This window comes from Anas platyrhynchos, chromosome 3, assembly GCF_047663525.1.
Source record: "Anas platyrhynchos isolate ZD024472 breed Pekin duck chromosome 3, IASCAAS_PekinDuck_T2T, whole genome shotgun sequence".
Classification (NCBI taxonomy): domain Eukaryota; kingdom Metazoa; phylum Chordata; class Aves; order Anseriformes; family Anatidae; genus Anas; species Anas platyrhynchos.
Window position 1 is genome coordinate 110,825,534 of NC_092589.1, and position 13,361 is coordinate 110,838,894.

General features: G+C 45.8%; 1 protein-coding gene across 1 annotated transcript; it reads left to right on the forward strand.

Moving 5' to 3' along the window:
• Nucleotides 1–422: 422 nt before the first annotated feature.
• On the forward strand, nucleotides 423–10,871 carry LOC101805181 (b(0,+)-type amino acid transporter 1). The gene is made up of 6 exons (XM_005012939.6): nucleotides 423–1,232; nucleotides 2,479–2,612; nucleotides 6,475–6,604; nucleotides 7,361–7,485; nucleotides 7,901–7,988; nucleotides 9,108–10,871. The coding sequence occupies exons 1-6, from the start codon at nucleotides 489–491 to the stop codon at nucleotides 9,339–9,341; spliced, it is 1,455 nt and encodes a 484-aa protein (XP_005012996.3). The 5' UTR covers nucleotides 423–488; the 3' UTR covers nucleotides 9,342–10,871.
• The last annotated feature ends 2,490 nt before the right edge of the window (nucleotides 10,872–13,361 follow it).

Genomic DNA, 13,361 nt, shown 5'->3' on the forward strand with positions numbered 1-13,361 from the left:
GCTGGGTGGCAGGCTTGTTAGGGTCACGCTATAGCGGGGAATGAAAATATGATTCAGCACTGAAGGAGGTGCTTGGGCATTGACTTTGAAACAAAGAATAAAGTACAGATTTGCAACGGGATTTTGCTTATCTTATATTTTGCTTCAGGTGGCATTTGAAGCATGATTTAAAGGAGGGCAATAAGGGACACAGTCCAGTGAGGTGCTACATGATCCTGAGGTGGTGCCGAATGCTCTCCGTTCCCATTGCTTGTAATGACAACCAAAGATCATCAGACTTGGCCGCATCTGAACCATTATAAAGTATCGAGATAAGATGGGTAATGAAAGAATGCAAAACAGGGAAAGAGAGTTTGTATTTCTTGGCAGCGTTCTGTGTGACTCTTGTAATTATTAACCTAACCCTAAAAGCCTGAGGTGGTTCTTATTCAAACAACTCAGTCTTATTCCACGCTTTCTCTGAGGAAACATCTCCCAACAAGTCCGTAATGAGGAAAAGGACGACAACAGATCCACCTCCTTCACCCGCAGATCCGAGTGAAGGAGGGGAGAAATTGAGACTGAAGCAAGAGGTCGGCCTAATTAGCGGGGTGTCATTAATTGCGGGCACCATGATAGGCTCGGGGATCTTTATGTCCCCCGAGTGGGTGCTACATCACATGGGGAGCCCTGCCAGCAGCCTGCTTATCTGGGCAGCCTGCGGTGTCCTGGCCACGTTTGGGGCCTTGTCTTACGCTGAGCTGGGAACCATAATTAAAGAGTCTGGAGGCGAATATATTTACATCCTGAGGATTTTCGGCTCTTTTCCTGCTTTCCTCTTCGCCTACACTTCTGTCATCCTGGTGAGGCCAGCTGGGCTGGCAGCTGTCTGCCTGAGCTTCGCTGAGTACGCCGTTGCGCCCTTCTACCCGGGCTGCTCGTCTCCACAGGCTGTCGTCAAATGTGCAGCTGCCGCCTGCATCCTGGTTTTAGCTATCATCAACTGCCTCAACGTGAGGCTGGCGACGTCTATCATGAACGTTTTTACGGCTGCCAAACTCCTGGCTTTGCTAGTGATCGTGGCGGGCGGGATGGTGCTGCTGGCCAAGGGACAAACTCAGAGTTTTCAGAACGCTTTTCAAAACACGACTGCGGGGATCGGGACGGTCGGGGTGGCGTTTTATCAGGGGCTCTGGTCCTACGATGGCTGGAACAACCTGAACTATGTAACTGAGGAATTGAAGAAGCCTGAGGTGAGTGAGCTGGGTTTTTTATTGCTTCGTGCTGCTGCTGCTATGTTTGTTGCTGCCTATTAGCATGTTAAGAGGGGTAATTGAGGGATTAGAGCTGGAGGAAAGGCTGCTGAGCTTCCCTCCTGTGTGGTGTTGTTGTTGTTGTTGTTCTGGGGCAGGACACCTATGGATGTGTTTGGAAAGGTTACAGGGAGAGTAAAAATAGGTCTTTAAGCAATTTAACATCCTACCCACAAGAAATCACTGCTTCACTAGCTGGGAAAAAAAGCTTATAGGCAGTTGAATGTCTTGGGGATGAGCTTTTGTCTTAGAGTTCAGAGAATAGCACTCCGGACACCCAAACTTATGCAAAAAAGCACTGCAGCCTCTCTTCTGCTAAAATTCACGAAGGTTTCTTAACACCAAGTACTCTGAAAAATATTTGATCTATAATGTGTAGTTCAAAACCCACTTCTTACTCCTCATTGCTTGGAGGGAACTTTACAGAAAGTCAAGCAATATCTGCTTTTTGGGCATTGTTCTGTCCATGGTATAGGCGCTGAAGTAGCTCACTCGCATTTCACAGCAGCCCTCTCTGTGCCATGGAGATCACAGATCAGACACTACAGCAGTATCGACCCTCTTTTAGAAAGAGCTGTGTGAGTGCAGCGGGTATAGACTGTGCTTGTGCAGAGCACATGATATTACAGATTACATGAAAATATGCAGTTGAATATTAATCTAAATGGCAACAAAGATCCCAGAGTCATGCGGCGCTGTCTCCCAGAGGACTGTGTGCACTGATACTGAGACCTTGGCAAGGTGGAAGCCACAGCACAAGGAATCGCCATATCTTGTCCTACAGTGAGAACAGGGAATGCAAAAATTGATATTTCAGGTTTTTAGACATAGAAAGTTGCTTTGTGATCACCTTATGGGTGTTCTTTTCCAGTGCTTTCACCTGCATAAAGCAGTGTTTGCTGATTTTTGTGAGCCTTAAAATGGTCTGTGGAGCTCCACGGTAGTATCCTGTCATTAAGAAAAATATAATTCCTTCCTAGAGCAAATTTCCCTTGTACTGCCCAGCTTTGATTTAGACCTTAGAGTTGTTAAATATGATGGAAAACACACCGATATGTCACCCATTTCAGTGGGATGTTCAAGGGAAGACGTATTACATCAAGAGCCATAACACACCACCAACAAATAAATCAATGGTAAAACAACCAAGAAGCTTCTTCTAACACAGTTGTGGTCCCTTTTCCAGGTGACACTTCCCAGAGCCGTGATGATTGCTATTCCCCTGGTTACCTGCCTGTACTTGCTGGTGAACGTGAGTTACTTTGCAGCCATGACTCCAACAGAACTGCTGACCTCGGGAGCTGTGGCTGTCACTTGGGGGTGAGCTCTGCTTCTGGTAACAAAGCAGCCAAAGCCATCTAACAAAACACGGGTTTTCCCCTGAGTTGCAGGAGATTTAGGCGCTGTTCCCCGTGGGCATGGAAGCAGACAAGGAAGCATGCTGACATGCAGCTCCCTGTTGCTTTCAGAGCAGCAGGTAGCCTTCCCTGACCAAAGACCAAGCTGACCAGCCCCATCGGGCCCATGGTCTCTGAGGTCTGTCAAGACGTGATGTTCTGCAGAGCACTCCTTGCTCCCCATCCCCGCTCATTTACACTGGGAAACTGTGGCTGTCCTCCAGCCCATGCTTTTCTCCATGGAGAGTGGCTATAAAGAAAGGGTGAAGAGCACACCAGGAGCATCTCCCTGAAAACAATGAGGGTGCAGTAAGGGGATTACGGAGGTTTCACCCTGATGGGCAGCCAAGCTCCACCACACTGCTCTCTCACTCCCCTTACTTAAAGGAACAGGAGAAAATACGATGGAAAGGGCTCAAGGGTTGAGATAAGGACAGGGAGATCACAGGCAAAACAGACTCAGCATAGGGAGACTGATATAATTTATTGTCTATTACTAACAGACTAGAGCACTGAGAAACTGAACGCAAACTAAAACAACCTTTCCCTCAAAACTACCTTCTGAGTAGCGCAGAGGAATGAGGAATGGGGGCTGTGATCAACACTTTGCCTCCATCGTGCCTTCACAGTTCCTCTCTGCCCCTGCTCCACATGGGGTCCCTCCCATGGGATGCCGTCCTTCCCGAACTGAGCCTGCAGGAGCTGCCCACAGGCAGCAGCTCTTCAAGAACTGCTCCAAATATGGGTCTATACCATTGGGTGCAGTCCTTCAGGAGCAAATTGCTCCAACACAGGACCCCCACAGGCAGCAGCTCCTACCAGAAGACCTCTTTCACCATGGCCTCCTCTCCACGGGCTGCAGCTCCGGCCCGGGGCCTGCTCCTGTGGGGGCTCTCCATGGGCCGCAGCCTCCTCCAGGCCACATCCACCTGCTCCACCGGAGGCTCCTCCACGGGCTGCAGCGTGGAGATCTGCTCCATGTGGGACCCATGGGCTGCAGGGGGACTTCTGCTGTGTGCCTGGAGCACCTCCTGCCCTCCTGCTGCACTGACCTTGGGGGCTGCAGGGCTGGGTCTCTCCCATTTTCACACCCCTCTCTACCAGTTGCAGTTGCACAACATTTTTATTTTTATTTTTTCCCCTCTCTTTCCTTCATCTCTTCTCCCAAAGGCTCACCCAGCATCGCTCACTGGCTTGGCTCTGGCCACCATCAGGTCCTCTTTGGAGCCGGCTGGAGCTGGCTCTGATGTGACATGGGGCAGCTGCTGGGTTCTGCTCACAAAGGCCACCCCTGCTGCCCCCTGCTATCAAACCATTGCCACGTAGGCTCAGTACAAGTGAATATCCAGGCCTGGGGACTGGGAAATGTCCCTCAATTTAAGCATTTCCATAAGAGTGGAGAGAGCAATGTGCTGCCCCACCAAAGGAGCAGCAGTGGTTTGGGAGAGAGACAAAAGCCAGCTGGGTTAATCCTCTCCACTCTTCACGCGGAAATTAGACCAGACCAGAGTGTGTTGGTTCAATTTCCAAATTTGCTTACAAACTCTTTGTACCTTCCATCAACCTGAAGTGTTTAGTGATGTAGAATAGGCTCTGTGTGCAACAAGGATTTTAGGATAAAATAGAAAGGACTGTCATGAGAAATGTAGGCACCAGTGACTTTGAACCAGCTGATATTGCCACCAGAATATCCAAACCCAGTCTAAATCTTTCCAAAGACATAGAATCTATGATATCTGAAAATGAGTCTTGCAGAAGCAACAACACATTATATCCAGGGATTATGTCGCTGCTCGTCGTCTTCCTAAAAAGTCGGCAGTGGCTCTGCTGCTGTTTGCATTTCGCAAGATCTCCAGTTTGAAGATCTGAGCGAGCTCTTGTGTTCTCTAATAGCCTTTCATGTCATTATAAACAGAAGCTTTTAAAGGCCTAGTGCTTTGTTTGAACAGGTTACAAAGCCTTACTAAGCTGCAGTGTCATGAACTTTCTCTGCACTTCCTTTCCCATCATTCCTGATTAACAACTTACTTGTGAGCTTCCTCCTTTTTAACGCCTCTGTTTTCCTGCCTGATTAACCTTTTCACCCCAAGAGCACAATTCAGGAAGAAACTTTGAACTAGCAACTGGAAAGCTGGGCACTCCGAAGCCTGGAGGACAGGTGGATAGCCACTGGCTGAGGAGGGTGCAATATTTGTGGTTCATGAGCAAGAGATGCAGCTCTTCAGGCCATTAAGGAAAGAGAGGAGCATAAAGAAGCCAGAGGAGGGCACTTCACATTTAAATACATTTATTCTCCATATAGTAAGGAAATTGCTAGGTAGAAACACTGTTTAGAGATGAGAAGTGCAGGCAGAAAATGGGCTCACAAAACTCTCCCCAACATGTCTTTGGTGCCAGTGATTTAACAGAAGTGTGGATCTCAATATATATATATATATATATAATATGTTATACATATATATATCTGTATATGTATGTATACACGTATAACATATATATATAACACATATATATGTTAAATGTGTAAATATATATATATATATATTATATGTTATACAAAGTGTACAAAGTTATTCATGGCAGCCCCTGTAGTTCATTTTGAGAGCCCAAGCAGCACAACACTAATCTCAGAAGTGCAAAATACCCAATTGCTAAATATTTTATTACCATTTTTGTGATATAAGTTGTTTTCCCCTGAGATCTTGAGGTTATGGAGTCTTGTGATCATGTGAAATGCCCAGATTTCATCATTTCATCATTTTAAAAAAAGGAAATTTTTAGTTCTGTCTATGACAAGTAGCTTAATAACTTGAATCCCAATGGCCCATAACCCAGATATTAAATTTACATACTATATTTTTGAAATTATTATGGTACATAAGCTGCTGCCATAATGTTGGAAAGCCCAGCTCTTGATTTTTGAACATTTGGGATTAGTGATACTAAAAACTGCTACATAAGGCTTAAAGTCACACAATTCGGATGGAAATCTGTCCTAAAAAAAAAAAAAAAAAAAAAAAAAAAAAAAGAAAAACACTTTCAAACTTTGGATTTTTGCCAATTTGATGAAGACTGTGTTTGTGTGTTTGTTCATGTATGTGATAATTACCCCAAACCACCAGCACTTATTACTCAATTAATATTCTTCATGCTGTTTCATTCCTAAAGACAGGCTTCACTTCTAGGTGAGAAAATTATATGTCCTCGAAATATTTGTAGCCCTGCTACTTCTTCTGTTCTGAAGAAAGCAAAGTGCAAATGTCTGAGCATGTTCTAAAACCAAACTTCTGAAATTCAAACTATTGCTTTGGTTCTAAACTGGTCCACAGAACAGAAATAAGTGCAGGTGAGATTAGAGGGTTTTTTTTCTTATGCCTGTTGGGGAAGGGGTTATAATGCAGGATATTTTGTCAGCTCTGGTGGTAATGGTCTTTCTGCATTTTCCATTTTAATATTGTTGGTGCTAAAAGCAGCATCTCCAGGATTCACACCACAGCATGTGTACACACAAAGCGTTTTGTGTGTCGTGACAGCTTTGTACACCATTGCAATGTATCTACACCAGGCAGGAAGCAAAGCTGCTGCTTCTGGATGAGACTAACAACTAAATATTACAGGAATGGAGAGAAGGCTTTAAATCACTAGAAAGGCTTTGGGAAAAAATAAATAAATACATGAAAACTTTCAGTGAAAATAACAGAGAGAAAAAACCTGTCTGGTTCTAGGGTGTGCAACCGGTCCACCTATGTGCTGGATGTTATGATGTGAATTCTTTCCCACCTCAGGGACAAAGTCCTGGGCAGCTGGGCATGGCTCATCTCCCTGTCGGTGGCGCTGTCTACATTTGGCTCATCGAACGGCACGTTCTTTAGCGGAGGCCGCGTGTGCTACATTGCTGCAAGGGAAGGCCATATGGTAAGGACCCCATAACGGGGGTCTGGTTTGCTTTGAGCAACTCTATCTTCTTGTGGCACTAAATCAGAAAGGAAAACACCACATACATTCAACTGGTAGAGCAATAGCTCTTCAGTGGTTTATTTATCTTTTACATATATAAATAACTGGGGTGGTGGCTTCTCTTACCGGTGACAGTGTCTGCTGCACCGTGGCAAGCTCTGTGCCAGGCAGTCCACAAAATTGTGGATATGAATGTGACCATACCAATCAACCATCCCCCTTGCCCCATTTCTATGAGCTTTAGGAGAAGTACTTGGATGATATTTTGGTTGAAAATGAAAATAAAACACGAAACCTTTCCATTAAACTTTCCCAATGAGCCAAGAAATAAAGAGGCTAGTGATCCTCTCTGTGTTCTGGTTTGCTTTATGGTTGGCTGCATGTATATATTGGGAATAGTTGTCTTATTTTCCAGTCAGCCCAGGAGAAGTCCCAGAGCAAGGTGACAGAGGGCAGAAGAGCAGGGCCATGCTCATCATGTTTGCCTGAACCAAAGCCAATCTGATAGGAAATCAGTGAGACATGATAAAAATATCCTTGCGGGGGGCTCCGTGTTTACATTCCTTGCAGCTGAATGGCTTTTATATCACAGTGCTCGCCTGATGACTAAGAGAGGGTCTGGCTGCAGGCAGAACTGCCCCCAGCTGCCGAGGGGATGGGTGCGTGTCTGCGCGAACGTGAGGTGACCACATGCTGTTGTGCTTCGGCTTGCAGCCAGAAATCCTGTCCATGGCCCACGTGCGGTGCCTCACGCCCTCCCCTGCCCTGCTGTTTACATCCGCTATGTCTCTGGTAATGGTAATGTCAGGAAACTTCACCAGCATCGTGAACTTTTTCAGGTAAGCACAGCGCTTCTGTTTGCATCCCCTTGTGACCCTGGTTCTTGGCATTGTTTTGGAAGCTTATTTGTTTCTTATTATTTTTTTTTTTTTCAACCTGAACTACTGCTTTCTGACTCATACTGGGGAGGGAAGCAGGGAAAAGAGCTTAAGACCCAGCATCTCTGCAATGCATTAATGCTTCTGTCACTACAGACTTAACTGGGTGTGATTCATCCTCATATTGAAATGAATCTGCAATATTTGAGTCATTCCAAAGTTCTCATTGTTTGTGCTGGAAAGGAAATGAATGCAAGGACTACTACATTTATATCAATATTCTCCAGTTTAATTGGAGATATGTACATTTGGGGTATTCAAGGCAGGACTGACACTGCTGTATGATCTCACCCCAATTTTTATTTTTTTTTTCCAGTTTTATAGCATGGTTTTTCTATGGCATGACCATTTCTGGCCTCCTGTATTTAAAAATCAAGAAACCAGAACTGCCCAGATCTTATAAGGTGAAGTAATAACATGGACCCCCCACAACCCTTTTCCTTGATTGTTCGAATGAATGAGACAGCATTATGAGGAAAGGAAGAGCACTGGGGTTAGTTGTCTATGGATTTAGTGTGGTTGTCCTTCCTTTTTTAATTTCACATTTTGTCTCAGAAAAGTCTACAGAGGGTGAGATAGTGTGAGTGTGCAGCCATAAGTCAAGTGTGAATTCTCTGTCTCGATACACTAATAATGACCCCTTACTATGGTAAATATATCTACCGTATTCTCTTTCTTCCTTCAAGACTTAAGAGAAAAAATTAGGATGATTCTGATCAGCAACACAACCACCTGGTTACACTCTGAGAGCACAGTGACACTCCTCAGAGGGTAGCCCAGGTGTGAGAGCCTGGCCAAAGAGAGAAAACTCAGCCAGAATGCCCCAAGTCCTTTGCCATGGCCAGGGGACAGGTTTGACCCCCACAAACCAGCTTAGTGAAAGGAAATCAGGAGTTACCTGCTTTATCTCTGGTGCCGTGAGCGAGTTGAGTTGCAAGGCCTTGTTAGTGACCAGGGAGAACAGGGGGCTCAAGAGACTGTGAGGGTGGGACAGTGGCTTTTCCCTGAGACAAGCGGAATGAGTACCCTCATTTTCATGGGGTTCCTCCAGGTGACAGATGACAGGCTGACACTGCCAGGCTGTACGAAGAAACAGCGAGTGTCCTGCAGGGCTTAGCATGAAGAAGAGCAGTGCTCTGTTAGGTCTTCCTGTCACTTGCTCCTGTGGCTCTGTCCTGCGACTAGGACACTGGGTGAGGACCCAACCTGTTGGCTGAATGGGCTTCAGGCAGATGGAGTTCTGTTTCTGCAGTAATGTTTTGTGTGCTGTTTGCATCTTTGAGTCTGGGAGGTCAGGGAAGTCAAGGGGTTAGGGTATGTGGTGGTGGGGTAGCTCTTGCAGGCCTGCCAGAAGCTTAGAATGGAGTGGGCTGGGAAACAGGATGCCTGGATTAATTGGGATTTCTGGGTAATACCTCAGGCTGCAGCAGAATTTCAGCTAAAAAGCCTTCTGCACAAGTTTCAGGGTTGTCCAGACCCACAAGGAGTACATGAGTCTTTACTCTGATGTTTTGCTTTCACAGGTCCCGATTATCATCCCCATAATTGTGCTGATGGCTGCTGTGTACCTGGTGTTGGCTCCCATCATTGACCAACCCCAGATCGAGTTCCTCTACATCGTTCTGTTCATGTTCAGCGGCGTCATTCTTTACTTCCCCCTGGTGCGCTTTAAGTGCCACCCCCGCTTCTTGCAGCGAGTCACTTTGCATCTCCAGTTGTTCCTGGAAGTTGCTCCGACAGCCAGGGATGCGAACTGAGATAGTGTCCTCCTGGCGTATGGCTGCCTGGCCCTCCTGCTTTATTCCAGCACCGTGGTTTTCAAGGCTTAGGAATTAGTCTTCTGCGAGGGAGAATGAACAGAATTAATGTGTCACCAAAATCTTTAGTTGAGAGGGTCTAGACCCATGGCTCCTCACATTTCCTTAACATTTTGAGCACACGTTTTTCTCATTTTCATCTCTCCTTGGACAGATTACATTCAGATTCCAAAGGAATACATTTTTTAGTTTTCCACCCAGAGAAGAGCTGACCATCCTCAGCAGATCTAAATCTTAGCTCTTACATTTCAAGGCACCAGGCAACAGAAGACTGACAGTGAAATATTATTCCTACAGCAGGCTGTGAGCCTGAGCCATTCCTGGCAATGCCTTTAATTATTTCCACCTAGCTCTGCCCACTGTGACACCAGAGCTTCTCAAATTCTAACCCACTTTTCACACACTGCAGTCACGGTAGTTTCCCATTATCCTGAGTCTCAACCCTTTTCCTCTTGCTCTAGGGGCAAGAGGAACATGATATGCTGTTTTCTTTCCGTTTGCCCATGCTGTTTTTGTGTGGGGCTGTCCTGTCATAGACTAAAAAGATCTAGGTGTTAGTCCCTTAAATGTCTCATTGTGTCTCAATATTACAAATGTTACTCAGGTCAACTTTCTGTCAGCGTTTGCTCTGCAGTCCCATACCGAGCGCTGCGTTCCTGGCACAGGGTCACTTGATCCTCCAGGCCTCCTCCAGCCCATCCCAGAGCTGTGTATCTGATTACGATCTCGTTCTGCAACGCCACCCCTCCTGCTCCTCAGATACCAGCAGCTACAGAAATGCAACAGAAAATGGATTCTGGCAGTTATTGTTTTTTTTCGGAAACAATCTCCGTTTCTTTGACTTATTTATAGGGCCTACCACATGGGGCTGTGCTTTCGTGAAGATCTACAGTCCATATGCAAAAAGTGGGAAGTTTAAGGTTTGACGTGCACAATATTTGTGGCTTTGACCACCTGTAGTTGCATACCTAAGTAAAATCAGCCTTGGTCTTGTTCACACAGTTCTCGTGGAACGGGAGTTATTGCCCCCGTTTGATATTGCGGATGTGTAGTACACTACAGGAGGTGAGCAGATCAAAGGATGGATTACACCTTGGTCAAAGTCACACAGGACATGTGTGGAAAATATGGCTGTTTCTCCCAAAGTCCAGTCAAGCATCTTACCACTTAGCCCATCCTTTCTGTGCATCACTGACATATGAATAATAATAAAGAACCCAGATAGACTGAGCACTTTGGATAAGCAGCCTTTACATATTCCTGCTTTGTATATAGATGTAGGGGAGCTGAAAAGCTGCAAGTATCACATTTTTCACCAACTTCATTTTCTGTAGATATTATTGTAATGAAGTGTTCTTTTTATTTATGACACCTAGGGTTTACAAGCACAGGTGCTTATAATGCCAAAACAAGAGGCTGAAAGCTCAGAGAATGGCAAGATGATTACAATAAAATGGACATTAAAATGAAGTGAGTTGACGTGGTTGTTTCTGTTTTTCATCCAAGAAGAATAATTCCGTACAATTTTTTGCTGCATGAACATAAACAATCAGCATCAACCTCTCTCCTTGGATGGGAGGTTTAACTACATGCGTGGGTGCTTGTATGTGCGTACACTCATTTTTCAAAATGATTGCTTACTTATTTCAACCCCTTCTCATGCAAATCAGAGTTTCTCTTTCCTTCATCAGATATTTTTAATAGAAGTGGCAGGGAGAGGCAGCGCATCCTTGCTGCTCATTACCACAGCACGTAACAAATGGGGCGGCAGGCAGAGCTCTGTAGCTGCCGTGTGTGCAGGTCGTGCTGTGACACCACATTGGTTCCGTCTGCCCAAGAGCTCTGGGCCCTGGAGGAGCAGGAGCATCAGCAGTGCCCTCAGTGTAGTCATAAAAACTGCACTCCACCTGAAAAGAGGGTACAAAAAAATCCTCCTCTGGTGATTTTCCGGTAAGCACTGCTCATGTGCCCAGGTTCAAGTGGTTGTCATCATTTGGTTGAGGAGAAATTTCCCCTTGGGTGACAGAGCAGGATCTGCAAAGATTTTCATTTTCCTCTGTTGCAGGTACAGTTAACCCGCCTGGATTAACTGGATTTGTCTTACCAGCTCACTGCCTGTGCAGAGGGTTTGATGTCCAGTCCCTCCTGCTCTTTCCTGGGACATGGGAGTAACCAAGGCCTCACTGGAGCCCCCAACAGTGCTAACTTGCTCTCTAGCTCATCTTTAGAGCTTTTAGCATCTTTAGAGCTCTTTGCTGGCCCCTCTCCAGTTTCTCCACCTGCATTTTGAACTTGAGAGAGGTCAGAAAACGGGATGCAACATCCCAAGCATGTCCTCACCAGTGTCAAATCTATGGTGATACTATTGTACCCTTGCTCTGTATTTCTCTTTCTGTAGCACACTGTGGGTGACCCCATCTTTTTCCAGCCAGTCAGTTCCCAGCTGTTGGTGCTTAGGGACATGGTTTAGTGGGTCACATCGATGGTAGGAGGATGGTTGGACCAGATGATCTTGGAGGTCTTTTCCAACCTTAATGATTCTATGGTTCTATGATTCTGTGATGCATGGGGTTGTTCCATCCCAGATGCAGCGCTCATACTCCTCGTTGCCCAACTGCAGGAGATATCTACTGGCTTCATCCTCAAGTGTCTCTATGTCCCTGTTGGCTAAAGCTCCACCATTCGGTGTGCCAGCCGGTCCCTCCAATCTAGCACCATCCACAACTTGCTGAGAGCACACTGCCACATCAGCCGGGTTGCCCAAGAAGATAGTGAAAAACACAGGCTCCAGGTTCAACTCTTGCATCACCAGCTGCTGCCCAGAAGTCAAGATAATCTTATATATAATATATATAATAAGGCCTTAGCCCTTATTTTATTATCAGCCAGTATTAGAAACTTTGGATGGGCTGTGGTACATCTCCCCAGCAGGATGAGTCAGTTCACAGTTTAGCAGGAGCTCCATCTTGCACTTTGTAGACTAGCTAGCTGACTGTCATCAGGGTCTTTGTGTATGTGACTCATTCTGCCTGAAGGAACGATTTCGGCTAAAAAAGGATTCAGATCCACAGTCGTGCAATAAATGGGTGGTCTTCGGTTTGCAAACTAGCAGTGAAACTAATGGGTAGCACAACAGTCCGGCTGGTTTTGGTATCGAGCTACCATGTCAAATTTGTCCTCTGTAGCAGTGAACCCCATGGCTTGAGAGTCTGACAGGTAAACCATCATCTTTTTCTTCTAAAGGTTAGTCATTAATTCTTACTGTTTAATTTCATGGACTGTGCCCTGGCTTACATGCAGAGAGGCAATGGAGGAGCTGAGAAAAGGGAAAATGAGAAGTAGATGGAAAGAGCATTCTTTTATGCACGAGTCTTGGCTTGTATGTCTGAATTGACTACGTAAAAAACGGACATGGACAACACCTAAGCAACAAAGACACATGCCTGGAAATTCAGAAATGCCAGAATAAAGATTATTAGTTCGGCAGGAGTTCCTTTCCTTTCTATTTTTGCATTCTGGCCTATCCTTCAGAGCATAATGGAGCTTTTCCATGTCACCTCTGTGTCCCTAAAAAGTAGAGCAACAGTCCAGTATTTTGCCTGTTCCAACCAGCTGTTGGAGCGAGGGGCGTTGGTCTGGCAGCTGAAACGAGATGATTTTGCAGAAGGAACAGGCTCCGGCAGATGGCAGTGGCAGACATCTGATGAAGTCCTCGGCAGCATCGGCCTCTCCCCGTGCCTGCAGCAGGCAGCAAAGCAGGACAAGCAGCCAGGCCGTGCTCAGCCCTGCAGGAAGGCCCAGGGAGGAATTGTCTCCATGCCCACTGTTTCATCACCCAGAGCCCTCTATGGGCTACCACGTTAAAGTTCAGCAGGTGTTAGTGCTTTGTGGCATCAGCAGTTAGGAAGGAGGACAGTTTACCAGCCTTAAATCAGCAGGAACACTTATGAAGTTGGGTGA

What these genes read in the sequence shown, in the direction of transcription:
- LOC101805181 (XM_005012939.6), top strand. Translation starts at nt 489, where the DNA reads ATGAGGAAAAGGACGACAACAGATCCACCTCCTTCACCCGCAGATCCG. An exon ending in CTGCAAGGGAAGGCCATATG is followed by an intron (nt 6,605 to 7,360) that starts GTAAGGACCCCA and finishes TTCGGCTTGCAG; the next exon opens with CCAGAAATCCTGTCCATGGC. An exon ending in AACTGCCCAGATCTTATAAG is followed by an intron (nt 7,989 to 9,107) that starts GTGAAGTAATAA and finishes TTGCTTTCACAG; the next exon opens with GTCCCGATTATCATCCCCAT.